This window comes from Oncorhynchus nerka, linkage group LG7, assembly GCF_034236695.1.
Source record: "Oncorhynchus nerka isolate Pitt River linkage group LG7, Oner_Uvic_2.0, whole genome shotgun sequence".
Classification (NCBI taxonomy): domain Eukaryota; kingdom Metazoa; phylum Chordata; class Actinopteri; order Salmoniformes; family Salmonidae; genus Oncorhynchus; species Oncorhynchus nerka.
Genome location: NC_088402.1, coordinates 21,864,443 through 21,887,285, shown reverse-complemented (window position 1 = coordinate 21,887,285; position 22,843 = coordinate 21,864,443). Strand labels below are relative to the sequence as shown.

Here is a 22,843-nt window from a genome sequence, read left to right as displayed (position 1 = left end):
TTATTGGAAGCCGACAGTGAGCCCAGACAGATTCAGTGTTTATTGGAAGCCGACAGTGAGCCCAGACAGATTCAGTGTTTATTGGAAGCCGACAGTGAGCCCAGACAGATTCAGTGTTTATTGAAGCCGACAGTGAGCCCAGACAGATTCAGTGTTTATTGAAGCCGACAGTGAGCCCAGACAGATTCAGTGTTTATTGAGTGAGCCCAGACAGATTCAGTGTTTATTGGAAGCCGACAGTGAGCCCAGACAGATTCAGTGTTTATTGGAAGCCGACAGTGAGCCCAGACAGATTCAGTGTTTATTGGAAGCCGACAGTGAGCCCAGACAGATTCAGTGTTTATTGGAAGCCGACAGTGAGCCCAGACAGATTCAGTGTTTATTGGAAGCCGACAGTGAGCCCAGACAGATTCAGTGTTTATTGGAAGCCGACAGTGAGCCCAGACAGATTCAGTGTTTATTGGAAGCCGATAGTGAGCCCAGACAGATTCAGTGTTTATTGGAAGCTGACTGTGAGCCCAGACAGATTCAGTGTTTATTGGAAGCCGATAGTGAGCCCAGACAGATTCAGTGTTTATTGGAAGCTGACTGTATGCCAACAGTATGTTTCTGCAATCAGCAGAAACTAAACTACTGGTCCAGATGAATTTATATAACATTTTAGTCATTTAGTAGACACTCTTATCAAAAGTTACAGGAGCAATTAGGGTTAATTGCCTTGATCAAGGACACATCAGATTTGTCACCTAATCGGCTCGGGACTGGAACTAGCGCCCGTTCGGTTACTGGCCCAACGATCTTAACTGCTAGGCTACCTGATTGTACTGCTGGGAGGGGCGGGGCTCTCTATGCCCTGTGTTGAGATGAAGATCATTTGGCTACTCACTCTTTCATCCTGCTGTCCTTGATGTGTCGGTGCAGGGAGATCTTATCACTAACAAAGATATTAATAGCGTATCTCTCCACGCTGTCCTCTTCCTGCTTCCTCTCCTCCGGGCTGAGGTTCAGCCTGGTAGCCTGGCCCCACTCCCCGTGCGCGTTGGCGTCCGCTGGCGCCTTCACGTACACGGGCCTGGCCAGCTGCTCACCTCCCTGCTCCTCCACACGGGAGAAGTGCCTGACCCGCAGGATGCGGCCCCCTCCGTCCTCCCCTCCATCGGCCCCTATGGAGGAGGCGGTGGAGCGGGCTAGGAGAATGTAGCCCAGCCATAGCACCCACAGCAGGAAGAAGGTCTTTGCTAGGAAGCCCAGCTTCCGGGACCAACGCACCCTCATCGCCCCCAGCAACCAGTCACGTGGAGTCTCACCAACTGCCACTCAAGAGTGCCCAGGCCAGACAGCTCTGTGGAAAACACAAAAACAGCAAGGAGGGCTGAGAAAAGGTTTAGGTCCAGTTTGAAGTTTGGCCTACGATGAAAGTATTAGATACCTTGAGCTGAGTTATAAGTGGATCCATGACAGTGAACCATTAGACCTAAACCACTTAAAAACAGGCTGTAATAGGAACTACCAGGTGAACAAAAAGGAGAGCAGTCATAGTTCATTCAAAAATCCATCCGGTTTATTACAAGGTGCAACAGGGAGACACCTCCAGCGCAGAGGAAATGTCTAACTGGCCTCTTGGAGACTGGGCCTTCACATCCTATTAAGACCACACCAAATGCTGTGTAAACACTAGCCTGAGAGGCTTGTAGGAAGACAAAAGTAAAAAGGCAGTGACTTGGTCAGCTGCTACAGAATCAGTGTTCATAGAATGCCTTCAATAGGACAGTGAATAATCAGTGTGTCCTCGGTCTATGTACCTCCAGTCTGGCGTCAACCACTATCAACAGATATGAAAATAATCCAGAACAAGTCTGGCGGCCATCAACCTGCACCTTGAGTGTTACAAATAGAACACTGGAAATGCTGTATTACAGAAGGTCCAACACTGTTGATTACTCTAAATTATCATCTTAAATATTTCCATTACAACAGCTGAATAATACTGATTATAACAACTTATGCATAACTGTGATAGAAATCATTATGACAGTGGAGGTTGGGGACAGGCCTATCTGTTGATTAAAAATATGTTGATTCATTAAAATTATCACTCAGAGCATTCCACATGACAACAAGATTTGATTAAACACAAAACGCTTAAAGGCTAATGATTTTATGCTAATTTCATTCCACTCCGTGGCAGCGCTAATGCTTGACAGAGACGTCTGTTTACTGCTAAATGAGAAAACACTGCTAATGATGCCGCTCAAATTGACTGACAAATTCAGGGCTAAATGGGAGCTGAAATTAAATAGAAATAGCAAAGATCACTGGTGGAATTATAGGCTGCTACGCTGTGGTGTTGAGATGCTTCAACATGTAACTTTTTGGGCGACCTGACCAAATTTACATAGAAATGAGAGTTGTATCTGTAATTCTCAGTGAAAGCAAGTCTAAGAAGAGGTAGATCTGTTCTATTTCTATGCTTCCCGTTCTTCATTTTTGTACACCAGCTTCAAACAGCTGAAAATACAATATTTTTTGTTATGGAAATAATATTTCACAGTGGTTTAGATGGTACAATGATTCTCTACACTGTTTTGTCACAAACTGAAATGAGGCAACGATTAGAATCTTAGCTACCAGGAAATGGCGGAGCGATTTCTGTACATTGCATCTTTAATCAAATCCAACATTTTATACAGGAAACAACACATATTGTACACCCTAGAAGGTTTTGAAAAAAATGGTTCCAAAAGGGTTCTCTGGCTGTCCCGATGTGAGAACCCTTTCCACAGAGGGTTCTACATGGAACCCAAAAAGGTTCTTCAAAGGGTTCTCCAATGGGGACAGCCAGAGAACCCTTTTGGAACCATTTTTTCAAAGCGTACTATATAGCCAAGGTTCTCTAAGGTGATAGGGTTAAGCAACAGTCTAGGCCTAATGTTGTTCTAATGTTCTTCTAGTAGTAACAACATGTAGGCTTAGATACAGTCAGATAGCTCAACTCAAAAGACAGGCATACCAGAGGCGAATCAAAGAGGGCAGATACTGCTAAACCCGTCGCCAGCATTACTGTCATTGAGTGTAATCACAGTATTAATATTTCAGCAGGGATACTCAGTACAGCAGCAGTGACTGACTGAGGCTTTAGACAGTAACTTCCACAGGCTTTTATCCACTCTGTACCTTTCCACTCCGAATATAGCCTACATGTGATGTGTTCCATTCACACACACACTCCAGCGTCCTACTCTAGCATTGAGATTTTTTCCATTATCAAGACTAGACTGCTTTACTATAACGTCGTAAATTTAACTCTGGAAAATATTCAATATTTGATCTTGACAGGGAAATTCTGAGAGGATGGCAAGGATGTTACCCCCTAAATAGATTTTTATATGATAGGCCTAAGCCAAAACACCCTTAAAACATTGTCAGATTCAGGTCTTTCATAAACTGAGGAGAGTATTTGCTTGATGTGCGCTGCAGCATTGCTAAGTCACTAAGCATGAGTCTCCATTTCAGTTCTTCGAGGCATTACCAGGCCCATGCCTCTTTCTTCGAGGAATTACCAGGCCCATGCCTCTTTCTTCGAGGCATTACCAGGCCCATGCCGCTTTCTTCGAGGCATTACCAGGCCCATGCCGCTTTCTTCGAGGCATTACCAGGCCCATGCCGCTTTCTTCGAGGCATTACCAGGCCCATGCCGCTTTCTTCGAGGCATTACCAGGCCCATGCCGCTTTCTTCGAGGCATTACCAGGCCCATGCCGCTTTCTTCGAGGCATTACCAGGCCCATGCCTCTTTCTTCGAGGCATTACCAGGCCCATGCCGCTTTCTTCGAGGCCTGGGGTTACAAAATAGAGAACGCTACTAAACAAAACCTCCTTTATATTAGCTGTCCATCACAACTTCCTCCCACTGAATCTGATAGCCCTTGGTGTGTCTGGGGAGGGAGGGATTCGGACCAGCAGCCTAACAGAAGGCTTAGGGAGAAGATCTGCCTCCTCTTTGGAGTAAGACTGGGAGTTCTGAAAAATCCAAAACAAGTAGGACTAAGCCACCAGCTACAGGAGGCTTTGGGTCCACCATTGCTTGCTGGCTACACAGCCCCGTTGCTACACTAACACTAATCTAGATACCACCTTATCAAGCATCTTCTGTCAGAGGGGATTTTAAAAAGAGAGTATGGACAGCCCTAGCAGTGTTTAATCTCATGAAGGTCTGACTGACCACAGTGCAGATGGATGGTTTGCTGCTGTTAAGAGTATAGGGACTATAGAGTTGAGTGTACAGTAGGCTAGAGACAATACAGTAGTGTACAGTAGGCTATAGAGACAATACAGTAGTGTACAGTAGTGTACAGTAGGCTATAGAGTAGTGTACAGTAGGCTATAGAGTAGTGTACAGTAGGCTATAGAGTAGTGTACAGTAGGCTATAGTAGTGTACAGTAGGCTATAGTAGTGTACAGTAGGCTATAGTAGTGTACAGTAGGCTATAGAGACTATACAGTAGGCTATAGAGACTATACAGTAGGCTATAGAGACTATACAGTAGGCTATAGAGACCATAGAGTAGTGTACAGTAGGCTATAGAGACAATACAGTAGTGTACAGTAGGCTATAGAGAAGTGTACAGTAGGCTATAGAGTAGTGTACAGTAGGCTATAGAGACAATACAGTAGTGTACAGTAGGCTATAGAGAAGTGTACAGTAGGCTATAGAGTAGTGTACAGTAGGCTATAGAGACAATACAGTAGTGTACAGTAGGCTATAGAGAAGTGTACAGTAGGCTACAGTAGTGTACAGTAGGCTATAGAGACTATACAGTAGGCTATAGAGACTATACAGTAGGCTATAGAGACTATACAGTAGGCTATAGAGACTATACAGTAGGCTATAGAGACTATACAGTAGGCTATAGAGACCATAGAGTAGTGTACAGTAGGCTATAGAGACAATACAGTAGTGTACAGTAGGCTATAGAGTAGTGTACAGTAGGCTATAGAGACAATACAGTAGTGTACAGTAGGCTATAGAGAAGTGTACAGTAGGCTATAGAGTAGTGTACAGTAGGCTAGAGAGACTATACAGTAGTGTACAGTAGGCTATAGAGACTATAGTAAAGTGTACAGTAGGCTATAGAGACTATACTGTAGTGTACAGTAGGCTATAGAGACTATACAGTAGTGTACAGTAGGCTATAGAGACTATACAGTAGTGTACACTAGGCTATAGAGACTATACAGTAGGCTATAAAGACTATACAGTAGTGTACAGAGACTATACAGTAGGCTATAGAGACTATACAGTAGTGTACACTAGGCTATAGAGACTATACAGTAGGCTATAGAGACAATACAGTAGTGTACAGTAGGCTATAGAGTAGTGCACAGTAGGGTATAGAGACAATACAGTAGTGTACAGTAGGCTATAGAGAAGTGTACAGTAGGCTATAGAGTAGTGTACAGTAGGCTATAGAGACAATACAGTAGTGTACAGTAGGCTATAGAGAAGTGTACAGTAGGCTATAGAGACTATAGTAAAGTGTACAGTAGGCTAGAGAGACTATACAGTAGTGTACAGTAGGCTAGAGACTATACAGTAGTGTACAGTAGGCTATAGAGAAGTGTACAGTAGGCTATAGAGTAGTGTACAGTAGGCTATAGAGACAATACAGTAGTGTACAGTAGGCTATAGAGTAGTGTACAGTAGGCTAGAGAGACTATACAGTAGTCTAGACTATACAGTAGTGTACAGTAGGCTATAGAGACTATAGTAAAGTGTACAGTAGGCTAGAGAGACTATACAGTAGTGTACAGTAGGCTATAGAGACTATACAGTAGTGTATAGTAGGCTATATACTATACAGTAGGCTATAGAGACTATACAGTAGTGTCTAGTAGGCTATAGAGACTATACAGTAGTGTACACTAGGCTATAGAGACTATACAGTAGGCTATAGAGACTATACAGTAGTATATAGTAGGCTATAGAGACTATACAGTAGGCTATAGAGACTATACAGTAGTGTATAGTAGGCTATAGAGACTATACAGTAGGCTATAGAGACTATACAGTAGGCTATAGAGACAATACAGTAGGCTATTGTAGAAAAGGCCCATGGAGTTGGTGGAATACTCCTTTAATTCATTGCCATTTACTCAGCTGGGCCAGGGGCGCTTTAATTAGGTCAGGTGGAAATGTCCGACAGATCTCAACTCCATAAAAGGAGGAAATTGCCATCGCCTGATCTCGCTGCTTTCTCTTCCTTAACTCCATCTCACCCAGAAGTTCTGTGCGTCCATGAATCCACGTAAGTCCACCGACTCTGTTACCTTTCATGTTACCTTTCTGAATTATCTGTGGCGATCGGGAGAGTGGGCCATTCAGTTACTGTTAATAGTTATCACCGCGGAGCGCGGCTTGGAGCGCAAGCTTCAAACATATTGTGTAATGTGAATTGTCAATGATCACGGCCCTACAGATCCTCATAGGCCAATTACACAATCGATATGGTTCATGTGTATTGAAATTAATTATATGTACACATGAAGACTGTTGAAAGCGTGAAATGAGAAACGTCATTGTTTGCTAACTGATTGACTTTGATCATGGGGATTATAGATTGTATAACCATTCACTGTTTGTATTCTCATGATTTATGATAAATAGTTGTGAGCCTAAATGACTCGCGGATGATTACTATTGACTTCTTAATGAACTGGACTGTTGAATTCCCTAATTTATGTTAATAATGACTGATATGATTTGATCTTTGATTGGGATTTGATTGTATACATGTTATTTGTTTCCTTTGTGATGCAGCACAGACTACCCAGTAAATATACCACTTTATGGTTAAAGGAATTCCTGCCTCAGTCTCATACATTCCTCTGTCACCTGACCCGTGACCACCTGTTCACCTTCATTGTCAGTCATCCTACCTGTCCAGCTACCCACACAGATTCCACTAATCTTTCAATGGTCCTTCGAACCGGATGATGACTGAACCAAAGACAGGTGAAAAGGAATTGGAGGCGGAGAGGGAAGAATTGTCTCCACTGGAAGGAAGAAGAGAGGAGGAGAGAGCAGCTGAGGGAAAGGTCTTGGAACAAAGGAAATATCCAGGAGCTAAGCCTAAAGCAACAAAGGCTTCATCCTCAACCACCAGCAGCACCAGAAGAACCAGGCAAGCACCTGGTTATCTTAAGGATTATGTGGTCGAGGTTCCGACATCAAAGGGCAAGCCCACCAGAGCTCAAAGAGTTGATGGATCAACTATATGTTTCAGCCATCAACCATCCCTTCTGAGCCAAGGACCGGAAACTGCTTTGGAGCAGGAAAGTGGTCTACGTGAAGAACCTATAGAGGAGGTAACTCCCACTGCACAGGTCGACCAGCTTCCAGAGGCAGGCTCCGCTCACCCCTTAACTAATGGGAAATCGTCGAAGCACTCTAGATGGAGTGGGAGTTCGACCAGTGGATACCCCTTTGGAAGTGGCCATGGCAGCCGCCATTCACTAGCCCTCAGCGATTCACAGACCGCTGTTCTACAAGAGAGGATGAAACTATTAGCTTTGGAGGAAATTGAGCGACAGATTGAGGAGGAACGACAGGCTGACGAACGATGTCACCAATTGGATGTGCAGGCCCGTAGAGCTCTACAGGAAAGGGAATTCATTGCCAAGGACCTGGCACAGCAGCGACGGCACCGTCAAGCCAGAAGGGAATTGGAGGAGGCACGGATGGTCACATCCTTCCTGGAGAGGAACGAACAGGGAGTTGACCTGACCACCCCTCCACATGGACCTGAACTGTCTGCCTTTCTTTCCCAATCTGCCCCTCTGGTACAGCATGGCACACAGTCCTCGGAGGCTCCGGGGTCAACAGCCAACACGGAGCACGGGAGACAGGCCGCTCCGCCAGTGACACAAGTTAGCATTCCTCCATCTGGACAAAGCATCACTCCTTCGCCTTTCCGCCAATTACCAACCAAGGCAAATCGTTCCTTTCGTCCAGGGCGAGGCCAGTCCTCAAACAACAGGTCGGAGGGCTCTAGCCCAATTCCGGCTGCCACAAATGGTGGGTATGGGACAGTAGGGGACCGGCCCAATGAGGCCACAGTGGGCTCATCAGAAGTCCCGGGTTTATCCTTCACGCAACCAGAAGAGGGAGCCAACATTATGAAACTTCTAGTAGCCTCAGCCTATGGAATTCCCAGACCCAAACTGCCATACTTTGAAAATGGAAAGGAGAGTGAATTTGTCCTTTTGGAAATGGCATTGGAGAGCCTACTGGGTATTCACAGTCATCTGTCAGAACGCTACAAATACCAAGTACTAATGGATCATTTGCGGTTTCCCAGTGCATACAGGCTGGCCCAATCCTTTATGCACTCCGCAACACCATACACTGCAGCTCTCCAGGCCCTGAAGGCGAGATATGGTGAGCCACGTCAGCTGGTCCAGAATGAACTAAACAACATCCTGAACACGTCTCCAATTAAAATGGAGACCATGCTGCCTTCAAGAATTCTCCCTGGCTGTCCAATCCCTGACCTCGATGCTCCAATCCGTTGAAGGAGAAGACGGGAACGAGCTGAAATGTGGCTCCCACGTGGACAGGCTTCTTAGCAAACTTCCAGTGTACCTCAGAGACAGTTTCATTGAACATTGTTTGAATAAGGGCATCCTGAAAGAGGGCTCGAGAAGCACCTATGCTCTCAGAGACCTGGCCGCATGGTTGGAGGTGAAGGCAAAGGTGAAGAGCATCGCTCACCAGGCCACAATCTCCGCCATAGCCACAGGGGGAAGGAAGGAGTTTGAACGCCAGCAGGGACAGAAAAGGCCAAATCCCACTACCATGTACTTAAATAGTGAGGCCGGGGAGGAACCCAGGAAGAAGACCCCTCTCAAGAGCAAGAACATCAAATTCCAGCCTTACTGCCCATATTGCAATAGTAAGGGGCACTTCCTTGGCTCATGCCCCAGGGTTAAAAAGCTCACTCAAACTCAATTGAAGGCCTGGATCACTTCAGGCGAGCGATGCTACAAGTGTGCCCGTAGTCATAAGGCGGAGACCTGCACATTGAGGAAACCCTGCAACCGCTGTAAAGAAATCCATCTCACCGTGTTGCATAATGTAATTCCCCAAGCACAGAAGGAGCAGAGTATGCTCATGGTAGGAGCTGCAAAGGAGCTGTATCTCGACCAGCAGAACCGGTCTCCAAGGGTCATGTTGAAGGTGGTCAAGGTCACTCTGCAAAGTGAAGGGAGAAGCATTGATACATTCGCCGTTCTAGATGATGGGTCAGAAAGAACAATCATTCTCACAGCGGCCACCCGTCAGCTTAACCTGGAAGGGACCCCCGAGACCCTTAATCTCAGAACGGTGCGACATGATGTTATCCAAATGAAAGGCTCTGCTGTAACCTTTAGCATTTCACCTTCAGGAAACAGGGACGTGACCTATAACATCACCAATGCCTTCACGGCAGATGGCTTGAATCTCGCAGAGCACTCCTGCCCGATAAGTGTTCTACAGAAACAATATCCTCATCTCACGAGGATTGCCTCTTCCTAACCTGGCCAGAGTAGCACCACTTATCCTGATTGGGTCAGACCACCCACATCTCGTCACCCCGACTGAGCCTATACGAGCTGGACCAGAAGGAGGACCCATTGCTGTCCATACATCCTTGGGTTGGGCGGTGCAAGGTCCATCCCATCTACTTCTCTCCACCCAAGCTGTACAGTCACAGCAAGTCCTCTTCACCAGAAGCAATCCAGATGCAGCCACTGACCTCCTTCGGAATGTTGAGATGCTCTGGAAGATGGACACCTTCTCCAACCGGAGGCTACAGGAGGTCACTCGCTCGAAAAATGACTCCTATGCATTAGACCTCCTGGAGAAGAGCACCACCACCACTGAAATGGATGGCGTTCGCAGGTATGCAACCCCCCTGCTACGGGTGCCCAACCATCCTCCTCTGGCAACCACGACACTGGCTGTACTCCCACTACTGCATGGAATGGAGCGACGCCTGGTGAAGAATCCTGAGCTTGCAGAAGTTCATAACCGAGAGATTCATAACCTTGTGAAGGCAGGCTACGTCACTGAAGTGACAGCTCATGAAGAGGGAAACGCACTCCGTGAATCCTGGTATCTCCCTCACCATGTTATCCAGCAACATGGTGGGAAGTATAGACTCGTCTTCAACTGTTCATTCCAAGCAGCTGGTCAAAGCCTGAATGACTGTCTACTCCCGGACCAACCTTAGGTCCTTCCTTGCTCGGTGTCCTTCTCCGGTTCGGCAGCACTCTACAGCCATCAGTGGAGACATCAAAGCCATGTTTCATCAGATTCGTTTACTGCCTTCCGACACCACACTGCTCCGGTTCATATGGCGAGATATGGAACGAGATGCAGAGCCCCACAATCTATGAATGGCAGGTACTCCCATTTGGCACCACCTGCAGTCCTTGCTGTGCCATATACGCTCTGCAGAGACACGCACGGGAGCATCAGACAGTGACCCAGAAGTATTGGATTCAGTGGAAAATGCCTTCTATGTGGATAACTGCTTACAGAGCATCCCATCCACGGCTGAAGCGAAATCACTCCTTGATAAAGTACGGAATCTCCTGTCCAAGGGGATTTGAGGTCCGACAGTGGGCTAGTAACAGAGCGGAGGTTATCCGGCACCTCCCGCCACAAGCTAGGTCCAGTAGCAGTGAACTATGGCTAACGCAGTCTGGTGCTAACCTAGAAGAGCCCACTCTAGGACTGAGGTGGAGCTGCATACCGGATACCCTGGGGTATAAGCACCGCTCATCCCCCGAGTACCGAAACCCCCACTCTGCGCACCATCTATCGGACCCTGGCCAGTCAATACGATCCCCTTGGGTATATCCTGCCATACACACAACACGGGCCAAAGTCTTAGTCCAGGACCTGTGGCAGACCAAGAGGACTGGGATGAATCAATCCACCCGGCTGACCTAGTGGAGCGATGGATCTGTTGGGAAACTGAGTTAACGGAGCTCTCTGATGTCCAAATGCCAAGATGTTATGTACCATCCTGTGCTGACCAACTGGGATCATGCCTGGAACTGCATGTGTTCTGTGACGCTTCGGAGCGAGCCTATGGGCGGTTTCCTATCTTAGAGTGGAGGATAAGGCAAGCCACACCCATGTCTCCTTTGTCATGGCCAGGTCCAGGGTTGCACCCAAGAAGCAGTTGTCAATGCCTAGGCTGGAACTCAGTGCTGCCCTTTCCGGAGCCCAGTTGGCCTCTACCTTGCGAGCCGAGCTCACCTTGCCAATCCAACGGGTCATCTACTGGAGTGATTCGACCACTGTATTGACCTGGCTCAAGTCGAGTCCTGCAGGTATAAAGGTGTTTGTCGGAACTGCATTGCGAAATCCAGAACTAACAGAAGTCCAGGACTGGAGGTATGTTGATAGCATAAACAATCCTGCTGATGACATAACTAGAGGTAAAACCCTTAAGGAATTGGCTAAACCCCATCGCTGGAGCTTGGGACCACCATTCTTGTCCCAACCAGAGAAAGAGTGGCCGACAGCCCCCAGGCGTGCGGCCCCTCCGCAACCAACTGAAGCTCATGAGTTAAGGAAGTCCGCCCCAATGCTACAGCATTTCTACGGAACCAACAACGGCTCTCCCTGACCTAACACAATCACACACACTGCCGGATCTGATCACAGCCACAAACCAGACCTCAGATGATGTGGCTTCTATACCTACCTCCCTCGCGGCAGAGACACTACTCCTCCAGCAAGCACAAGCAGTTAGCTTCCCTGAGGAGTTGAAAGCTCTGAAAGCCGGTAGGGAAGTGGCTAAGGGCAGCCGTCTTCTCTCTCTTGCCCCAGAATATGATCCAATCATTGGAGTGATCAGAGTCGGAGGGAGGCTGCGCCAAGCAGAGGTTTTGGACCCAGATGCTATCCACCCAATTATCCTTGACTCCAGACACCCTCTTACCAGGCTCCTCATCAAGAGTTATGATGAGCGGCTTCTCCACCCAGGGCCAGAGAGGGTCTATGGGGAGATGAGGCGGAAGTACTGGATAATTGGAGGACGAGGAGCCATTCGTAAGCACCAATACGCCTCGTAGAATGTCAGAGATGGCGGGCCGGAGCTACGGTGCCCAAAATGGCAGATTTACCCCCTGCTCACTTGCACCTCCTTAAACCACCCTTCTGGTCAACAGGAGTAGATTGCTTTGGCCCCTTGATGATCAAGTTAGGTCGTCGTGTGGAAAAGCGCTGGGGCATTCTATTCAAGTGTTTGACAACCAGATGTGTCCACCTGGACCTACTGGAAAGTTTGGATACTGAAGCCTTCCTCATGGCCCTACGGTTTATCTCCCGACGGGGAAACCCTACGAGATTCTGGCTGACAGAGTACGAACTTCAAGGCAGGAGAAGCCAGGTTGGAGGAAGCCTTCCAAGCCATGGAACCCAGCCTCCAGGATCAGCTGAAGGACCAACAAATCTCATTCAAATTTAACCCTCCAGGCGCTCCTCATTTTGGAGGAACATGGGAGCGAGAGATCAAATCTGTAAAGACGGCCTTACGAGTCGTACTAGGGGACCAAACTGTCACTGAAACTGTCTTGAGGACCGTCCTGATAGAGGTGGAAGGGATTCTGAACTCCAAACCCTTGGGATATCTCTCTGCAGACATCGCTGACCCCGATCCGGTTACACCGAATATGCTCTTGATGGGACGCCGAGATGCGTCACTTCCTCAAGCCATGTATGCTGATACCAACCTCGTAGGCAGACGCCGGTGGCGACACAGCCAAATCTTAGCTGACCATTTTTGGGCCCGATTCATTCGGGATTACCTACCAAGTCTACAGCACAGAGGGAAATGGCGGAGAGAAATGGTAAGCCTGGAAACTGGCCAAGTAGTAATGATGGTGGACCCTCAGCTGCCTCGAGCCTCCTGGCCAGTGGGCTGTATAACTAAGACCATGCCTGGGATCGATGGTCGTGTTAGATCAGTGGAGATCCAGGTGAAGAACCGGACATATATCCGGCCAGTTGCCCGACTGATTCCTCTCCCTGAGATGACAGAGGACGGGGAGCAATGAGCCATTTTTGAGGAGTGTGGAATTTAACAAATTTCGGGGTGGCTGTAGAAAAGGCCCATGGAGTTGGTGGAATACTCCTTTAATTCATTGCCATTTACTCAGCTGGGCCAGGGCGCTTTAATTAGGTCAGGTGGAAATGTCCGACAGATCTCAACTCCATAAAAGGAGGAAATTGCCATCGCCTGATCTCGCTGCTTTCTCTTCCTTAACTCCATCTCACCCAGAAGTTCTGTGCGTCCATGAATCCACGTAAGTCCACCGACTCTGTTACCTTTCATGTTACCTTTCTGAATTATCTGTGGCGATCGGGAGAGTGGGCCATTCAGTTACTGTTAATAGTTATCACCGCGGAGCGCGGCTTGGAGCGCAAGCTTCAAACATATTGTGTAATGTGAATTGTCAATGATCACGGCCCTACAGATCCTCATAGGCCAATTACACAATCGATATGGTTCATGTGTATTGAAATTAATTATATGTACACATGAAGACTGTTGAAAGCGTGAAATGAGAAACGTCATTGTTTGCTAACTGATTGACTTTGATCATGGGGATTATAGATTGTATAACCATTCACTGTTTGTATTCTCATGATTTATGATAAATAGTTGTGAGCCTAAATGACTCGCGGATGATTACTATTGACTTCTTAATGAACTGGACTGTTGAATTCCCTAATTTATGTTAATAATGACTGATATGATTTGATCTTTGATTGGGATTTGATTGTATACATGTTATTTGTTTCCTTTGTGATGCAGCACAGACTACCCAGTAAATATACCACTTTATGGTTAAAGGAATTCCTGCCTCAGTCTCATACATTCCTCTGTCACCTGACCCGTGACCACCTGTTCACCTTCATTGTCAGTCATCCTACCTGTCCAGCTACCCACACAGATTCCACTAATCTTTCATAGTGTAGTGTACAGTAGGCTATAGAGACTATAGTAAAGTGTACAGTAGGCTAAAGAGACTATACAGTAGTGTACAGTAGGCTATATACTATACAGTAGGCTATAGAGACTATACAGTAGTGTCTAGTAGGCTATAGAGACTATACAGTAGGCTATAGAGACTATACAGTAGTGTACACTAGGCTATAGAGACTATACAGTAGGCTATAGAGACTATACAGTAGTATATAGTAGGCTATAGAGACTATACAGTAGGCTATAGAGACTATACAGTAGTGTATAGTAGGCTATAGAGACTATACAGTAGGCTATAGAGACAATACAGTAGGCTATAGAGACAATACAGTAGTGTACAGTAGGCTATAGAGTAGTGTACAGTAGGCTATAGAGTAGTGTACAGTAGGCTATAGAGTAGTGTACAGTAGGCTATAGAGAAGTGTACAGTAGGCTATAGAGTAGTGTACAGTAGGCTATAGAGACTATACAGTAGTCTAGACTATACAGTAGTGTACAGTAGGCTATAGAGACTATAGTAAAGTGTACAGTAGGCTAGAGAGACTATACAGTAGTGTACAGTAGGCTATAGAGACAATACAGTAGTGTACAGTAGGCTATAGAGAAGTGTACAGTAGGCTATAGAGTAGTGTACAGTAGGCTATAGAGACAATACAGTAGTGTACAGTAGGCTATAGAGAAGTGTACAGTAGGCTATAGAGTAGTGTACAGTAGGCTAGAGAGACTATACAGTAGTCTAGACTATACAGTAGTTTACAGTAGGCTATAGAGACTATAGTAAAGTGTACAGTAGGCTATAGACTATACAGTAGTGTACACTAGGCTATAGACTATACAGTAGTGTACACTAGGCTATAGAGACTATACAGTAGTGTACAGTAGGCTATAGAGACTATACAGTAGTGTATAGTAGGCTATAGAGACTATACAGTAGTGTACACTAGGCTATAGAGACTATACAGTAGTGTACACTAGGCTATAGAGACTATACAGTAGGCTATAAAGACTATACAGTAGTGTACAGAGACTATACAGTAGGCTATAGAGACTATACAGTAGTGTACACTAGGCTATAGAGACTATACAGTAGGCTATAGAGACAATACAGTAGTGTACAGTAGGCTATAGAGTAGTGCACAGTAGGCTATAGAGACAATACAGTAGTGTACAGTAGGCTATAGAGAAGTGTACAGTAGGCTATAGAGTAGTGTACAGTAGGCTATAGAGACAATACAGTAGTGTACAGTAGGCTATACAGTAGTGTACAGTAGGCTAGAGAGACTATACAGTAGTCTAGACTATACAGTAGTGTACAGTAGGCTATAGAGACTATAGTAAAGTGTACAGTAGGCTAGAGAGACTATACAGTAGTGTACAGTAGGCTATAAAGAAGTGTACAGTAGGCTATAGAGTAGTGTACAGTAGGCTATAGAGACAATACAGTAGTGTACAGTAGGCTATAGAGAAGTGTACAGTAGGCTATAGAGTAGTGTACAGTAGGCTAGAGAGACTATACAGTAGTGTACAGTAGGCTATAGAGACTATAGTAAAGTGTACAGTAGGCTAGAGAGACTATACAGTAGTGTACAGTATGCTATAGAGACTATACAGTAGTGTATAGTAGGCTATATACTATACAGTAGGCTAAAGAGACTATACAGTAGTGTCTAGTAGGCTATAGAGACTATACAGTAGGCTATGGAGACTATACAGTAGTGTACACTAGGCTATAGAGACTATACAGTAGGCTATAGAGACTATACAGTAGTATATAGTAGGCTATAGAGACTATACAGTAGGCTATAGAGACTATACAGTAGTGTATAGTAGGCTATAGAGACTATACAGTAGGCTATAGAGACTATACAGTAGGCTATAGAGACAATACAGTAGGCTATAGAGACAATACAGTAGTGTACAGTAGGCTATAGAGACAATACAGTAGTGTACAGTAGGCTATAGAGACAATACAGTAGTGTACAGTAGGCTATAGAGACAATACAGTAGTGTACAGTAGGCTATAGAGAAGTGTACAGTAGGCTATAGAGTAGTGTACAGTAGGCTATAGAGACTATACAGTAGTCTAGACTATACAGTAGTGTACAGTAGGCTAGAGAGACTATACAGTAGTGTACAGTAGGCTATAGAGACTATACAGTAGGCTATAGAAACTATACAGTAGGCTATAGAGACTATACAGTAGTGTACACTAGGCTATAGAGACTATACAGTAGTGTACAGTAGGCTATAGAAACTATACAGTAGGCTATAGAGACTATACAGTAGTGTACACTAGGCTATAGAGACTATACAGTAGGCTATAGAGACTATACAGTAGTGTACCATAGGCTATAGAGACCATAGAGTAGTGTACAGTAGACTATAGAGACTATACAGTAGTGTACAGTAGGCTATAGAGACTAGAGGTCGACCGATTAATAGGAATGGACGATTAATTAGGGCCAATTTCAAGTTTTCATAACAATCAAAAATCGTTTTTAAAATATTTTTTTTTTACACCTTTATTTCATCTTTATTTGACTAGGCAAGTCAGTTAAGAACACATTCTGATTTTCAATGACGGCCTAGGAACGGTGGGTTAACTGCCTCATTCAGGGGCAGAAAGACAGATGTTCACCTTGTCAGCTCGGGGGATGCAATCTTGCAACCTTACTGTTACACCTTACAACTAGTTCAACGCAATAACGTCCTGCCTCGCTCTCCTTGCACTCCACAAGGAAACTGCCTGTTACGCAAATGCAGTAAGCCAAGGTAAGTTGCTAACTAGCATTAAACTTATCTTATAAAAAACAATCAATCATAATCACTAGTTAACTACACATGGTTGATGATATTACTAGATATTATCTAGCGTGTCCTGTGTTGCATATAATCTGACTGAGCATACAAGCATACAAGTATCTAAGTATCTGACTGAGCAGTGGTAGGCAGAAGCAGGCGAGTAAACATTCATTCAAACAGCACTTTCCTGCATTTTGCCAGCAGCTCTTCGTTGTGCGTCAAGCATTGCGCTGCATATCAACTCCCGAGATGAGGCTGGTGTGACCGAAGTGAAATGGTTGGCTAGTTAGCGCGCGCTAATAGCGTTTCAAACTTCACTCGCTTTGAGCCTTGGGATGGTTGTTTCCCTTGCTCTGCATGGGTAACGCTGCTTCAAGGGTGGCTGATGTCGTTGTGTTCCTGGTTCGAGCCCAGGGAGGAGCGAGGAGAGGGACGGAAGCTATACTGTTACACTGGCAATACTAAAGTGCCTATAAGAACATCCAATAGTCAAAGGTTAATGAAATACAAATGGTATAGAGGGAAACAGTCCTATAATAACAACCTAAAACTTCCTACCTGGGAATATTGAAGACTCATGTTAAAAGGAACCACCAGCTTTCATATGTTCTCATGTTCTGAGCAAGGAACTGAAACGTTAGCTTTCTTACATAGCACATATTGCACTTTTACGTTCTTCTCCAACACTTTGTTTTTGCATTATTTAAACCAAATTGAACATGTTTCATTATCTACTTGAGACTAAATTGATTTGATTGATGTATTATATTATGTTAATTCAGTATTGTTGTAATTGTCATGATTACAAATACATGTTTTTTTGTCTCTTTTTAAAATCGTCCGATTAATCAGTATCGGCTTTTTTGGTCCTCCAATAATCGGTATCGGCGTTGAAAAATCATAATCGGTCGACCTCTAATAGAGACTATACAGTAGTGTACAGTAGGCTATAGAGACTATACAGTAGTGTACAGTAGGCTAGAGACTAGAGTAGTGTACAGTAGGCTATAGAGACTAGAGTAGTGTACAGTAGGCTATAGAGACTATACAGTAGTGTACAGTAGGCTATAGAGCCTATACAGTAGTGTACAGTAGGCTATAGAGACTATAGAGTAGTGTACAGTAGGCTATAGAGTAGTGTACAGTAGGCTATAGAGTTAAGGGTACAGTAGGCTATAGAGTTAAGGGTACAGTAGGCTATAGAGTTGTGTACAGTAGGCTATAGAGTTAAGGGTACAGTAGGCTATAGAGTAATGTACCGTAGACTATAGAGACTCGAGTAGTGTACAGTAGGATATAGAGTAGTGTACAGTAGGATATAGAGACTATGGAGTAGTGTACAGTAGGCTATACAGTAGGCTATAGAGACTAGAGTAGTGTACAGTAGGCTATAGAGTTGTGTAAAGTAGACTATAGAGTTTAGTGTACAGTAGGCTATAGAGGTTAGTGTACAGTAGGCTATAGAGGTTAGTGTACAGTAGGCTATAGAGTTGTATATAGAAGCTATAGAGTTGTGTATAGTAGACTATAGAGTAGTGTACAGTATGCTATAGAGACTAGAGTAGTGTACAGTAGGCTATAGAGTTTAGTGTACAGTAGGCTATAGAGACTAGAGTAGTGTCCAGTAGGCTATAGAGTTTAGTGTACAGTAGGCTATAGAGTAGTGTACAGTAGGCTATAGAGTAGTGTACAGTAGGCTATAGAGTTGTGTACAGTAGGCTATAGTGTAGTGTACAGTAGGCTATAGTGTAGTGTACAGTAGGCTATAGTGTAGTGTACAGTAGACTATAGAGTAGTGTACAGTAGGCTATAGAGTTTAGTGTACAGTAGACTATAGAGTTTAGTGTACAGTAGACTATAGAGACTAGAGTAGTGTACAGTAGGCTATAGAGTATAGTGTACAGTAGACTATAGAGTAGTGTACAGTAGGCTAGAGACTAGAGTAGTGTACAGTAGGCTATAGAGTTGTGTACAGTAGGCTATAGAGTTGTGTACAGTAGGCTATAGAGTTTAGTGTACAGTAGGCTATAGAGTTTAGTGTACAGTAGGCTATAGAGTTTAGTGTACAGTAGACGATAGAGTAGTGTACAGTAGACTATAGAGTAGTGTACCGTAGGCTATAGAGACTAGAGTAGTGTACAGTAGGCTATAGAGTTTAGTGTACAGTAGGCTATAGAGTAGTGTACCGTAGACTATAGAGTAGGTTACAGTAGGATATAGAGTAGTGTACCGTAGACTATAGAGACTAGAGTAGTGTACAGTAGGATATAGACTATGGAGTAATGTACAGTAGGCTATACAGTAGGCTATAGAGACTAGAGTAGTGTACAGTAGGCTATAGAGTTGTGTAAAGTAGACTATAGAGTTTAGTGTACAGTAGGCTATAGGTTTAGTGTACAGTAGGCTATAGAGTTGTATATAGAAGCTATAGAGTTGTGTATAGTAGACTATAGAGTAGTGTACAGTAGGCTATAGAGTTTAGTGTACAGTAGGCTATAGAGACTAGAGTAGTGTACAGTAGGCTATAGAGTTGTGTACAGTAGGCTATAGAGTTTAGTGTACAGTAGGCTATAGAGTAGTGTACAGTAGGCTATAGAGTTGTGTACAGTAGGCTATAGTGTAGTGTACAGTAGGCTATAGTGTAGTGTACAGTAGGCTATAGTGTAGTGTACAGTAGACTATAGAGTTTAGTGTACAGTAGACTATAGAGTTTAGTGTACAGTAGACTATAGAGTAGTGTACAGTAGAATATAGAGTAGTGTACAGTAGACTATAGAGTTTAGTGTACAGTAGACTATAGAGTTTAGTGTACAGTAAACTATAGAGTTTAGTGTACAGTAAACTATAGAGTTTAGTGTACAGTAGACTATAGCCACCTGTAGAAGGACTTTAATCCAGCCATAATCTTGTATTGTTTTGTGTGGTGGAATGAATTCTGCTGCTATGCACAAACCAGTTGGGCTAGAACCAGTTGGGCTAGCCTAGCCCTAGAATAATGTTCCAACATAATTATCATCAGCCTCTTCTCTACTAGCACACCACTAGGAATGGATGTAGCCAATGTCTTCATCTGCAACAGTTAAGGAGAAGAAACATCCCCCTGACATTGACAGAGAGCTAGCGTAATCTACAAGGATGTTAAAGTACAAACACGGAACAGGGCTGCGCTTTTGCTGTGACATCCATCTCAGAGACCAGTCAAACAAGTTGCACTGACAACAGTAACTGCAAGTTAGAAAATAGGTGTCAGTACATTCCTACATACTGTGTGATTGACACACATACTGTGTGATTGTATCTGTGTCACTGAATGGAGTACTGAATGGTACAGTGATTGGATTGGTACACTGCAGATGAACAGCTGGACAACCTGAAACATGAGGGCCAATATGTGAGAGTTTACTCGCTGTTAACTTATTTCCACAATGGAAATAAGTCTGACTTCTTTGTGATATCCCTGTCACGTTTTTAAAATGTATATACGGTGTGTCTTTTTTCAACCAGCAAATAAAAATCAACCTTCAGCACTGAAAAACCCATGACAAAATAGGTACTAGTACATTCTGTATTTTACCATGATGTTATCAGTGTCACTGAATGGTGTAGGTTAAAGTTGCCCCCCCTCCCCCAACGTTGATCTTGGGTCAGTTTTGCATTTACCCCCCTAATGGTTAGAATGGGGGGAGGGGATGCTGATCCTAGATTTGTACCTACGGGAAACTCATCCTCCCCCCGGAGTGTCACTGGTACACCAGAGAGGAACAGCTGGCCAGCTTCAACTACAAGTGCCAACAGGCTTATGTGAGCATTTACTCAGTGTAAACATTCAGCATTGAAAAACATCCCTCAATGACACAAACGACTCCTCAGTGATTACGCTAGACCTACACACTGTAGTAAGACCGACGGCTGGCCGTATCAGGAGGTTGATAAGTGTTATATCAAATGTATTTCACACACTGACGCAAATAGACTATAGCCTACAGGGAAAGCTTGTAGTTCAGCTTCAGCCTACTTTCTCTTTAATAGACGTGATGCATCTTGCATGCTGTTGACTCAAACTCTAAAATGATAACTGATGTATTCTTGTATGTTGACAGGTTTAGTTTAGTTATTGTTTTCCCAGATGTTAAGTTTGTGGTCTGAGTGCAGGGAGTGAGCAGAAGATCCATCTTCAGCAATCAGCAGGACTACCTTTTGTTCCAACAGACTAGATAGCTAGTTCAAGGAACTTGACAGGCATCAATTATAGACAATACAGAATCACTTATCACTGTAATGCAAATATGCTGATAATGTTAAAACTGCAGAGAATCTAGATCCTCTTCAATTCAGATTAGACGAGGTTTATAGTGAGCTATAATAACTAGCTCATAGCTGGGACTGGGAAGGGTTTAAAAGCATTTAGAATGAACACCCGTGTCCATGTGAAATCAGGGAATAGAAAGCACACTTGCTAAATCAATCCTGTTGTTACAAACGGTTTGTTACAAAATAACATTAGTAAAAGTTATTTGCATGGACATGGGTTAGGTTAGCCTAGTTCAGCTGTCAAATTAGAATTTCTAACGTTAACTAACTAGCTATATTAACTAGCTATCAGATCTGAGAGATAGTTATCTAATCAGAGACTCAAACGTTAGATAGCTTGTTATACACCTGACGTTCGCTAGCGTATTACTCACTTGGAGCTGGTTGCCCAGCCAGTAATTTTCGAGAACCAGAGACTTACACATCAACTAACGTTAGCCACGTTTAGCAAAACGTCCTGTAGCAAAAGAGAAAGCTATCTATCTGCTAGCCAGCTGACGGACCTCCTTGATAGTTAGCTCTGGTCCAGGGCGACCATTGGTGCTAGCTAAATTACCTTGCTTGATAGATTACACCTGATTAGCCAAGTGTGCAAGTTAATATAATTCTTACCTTATCATTCCACTACATTCCGTGTTCTTAGAAACTGCTCAGGGTTTTCTCTAGTTTGCATCTGTCTTCTATCTCTGACTACAGCTGTCAGTAAGCACAAGGCACAACCACGTCCTCTCCACGTTGATGAGCGCTGGCTAGCTGGGGATGTCACTTTTACGTTCTGGAATTTAGGTAGCCAGCTCTTGTTTTCACTCGATTTCAATGGAAGCTTCTTCAAGCTGTGTACTCAATTAGATACCAGACTAAATGTAGGCGTACTGGAAAATATGTTTTACTTTAAAACCGCGTGTTATTCCAGAAATTCAGGTTTGCTGATTAAGCAAGTGTAGTTGGTTGGTCACCAGGAAGTTAGAGCTAAACATAAAAATAATTTTAAAACACGTGAGCATAACATTGCGGGGAAAAATAATATTTCATCATTTTATAAAACGTGATGTCCACTTGTAACACATTTTCTGTCATAAATAATACATTAAAAATGTAGCTAATTGATCTTATATATATTGTGTGTGTGTTTGGCGTTATGTGACACTTTACCAGTTAATCCATATCTCTAATAGTGTTCAAAAGTTTGGGGTCACTTAGAAATTTCCTTTTTTTTTTTTAAATTAAAGCAACATTTTTTTGTCCATTAAAATAACATCAAATTGATGTTAGAAACACAGTGAAGGAAAAGCAGCCAACAAGTGCTCAGCATATGTCGGAAATCATTCCAGTTGAAATAATGCCAAGAGTGTGCAAAGCTATCATCAAGGCTGTCACGTCTACTCCTGCTCCTCCTCTCTGGCAGTCGTTGTCGCCAGGTTATTCATTACCACACCTGTCACCATCGTTACGTGCGCCTGCGCTTCATGAGACTCACCTGGACTCCATTGCCTTGCTGATTTCCTCCCCTATATCTGTCACTCCTTTTGGTTCTTTCCCCAGGTGTTATTGATTCTGTTCCAATCTTTTATGTCTGTACCTACTCTCGTTTTGTTCCATTATTTATTAAATTCACTCCCTGTACTTGCTTCCCGATTCTTAGCGAACACATTACAACGGCAAAGGGTGGCTACTTTGAAGTATATAA

General features: G+C 44.1%; 1 protein-coding gene across 2 annotated transcripts in view; it reads right to left on the bottom strand.

Moving 5' to 3' along the window:
* Window positions 1-22,127, bottom strand: part of LOC115131324 (polypeptide N-acetylgalactosaminyltransferase 4-like) — a 40,479-nt gene extending 18,352 nt beyond the window's left edge. Inside the window, exons 1-2 of one of the 2 annotated variants that reach the window (XM_029662939.2) lie at window positions 21,769-22,127; window positions 887-1,342 (exon numbers count right to left, since the gene is read on the bottom strand). In XM_029662939.2, the coding sequence (XP_029518799.1) occupies window positions 887-1,275 (389 nt within the window). In that variant the 5' untranslated portion in view covers window positions 1,276-1,342; window positions 21,769-22,127. Of the gene's footprint in view, window positions 1-886; window positions 1,343-21,530; window positions 21,553-21,768 lie in introns of those variants that run through there. The other variant, XM_029662940.2, reaches the window with a different exon arrangement.
* Between the last annotated feature and the right edge of the window lie 716 nt (window positions 22,128-22,843).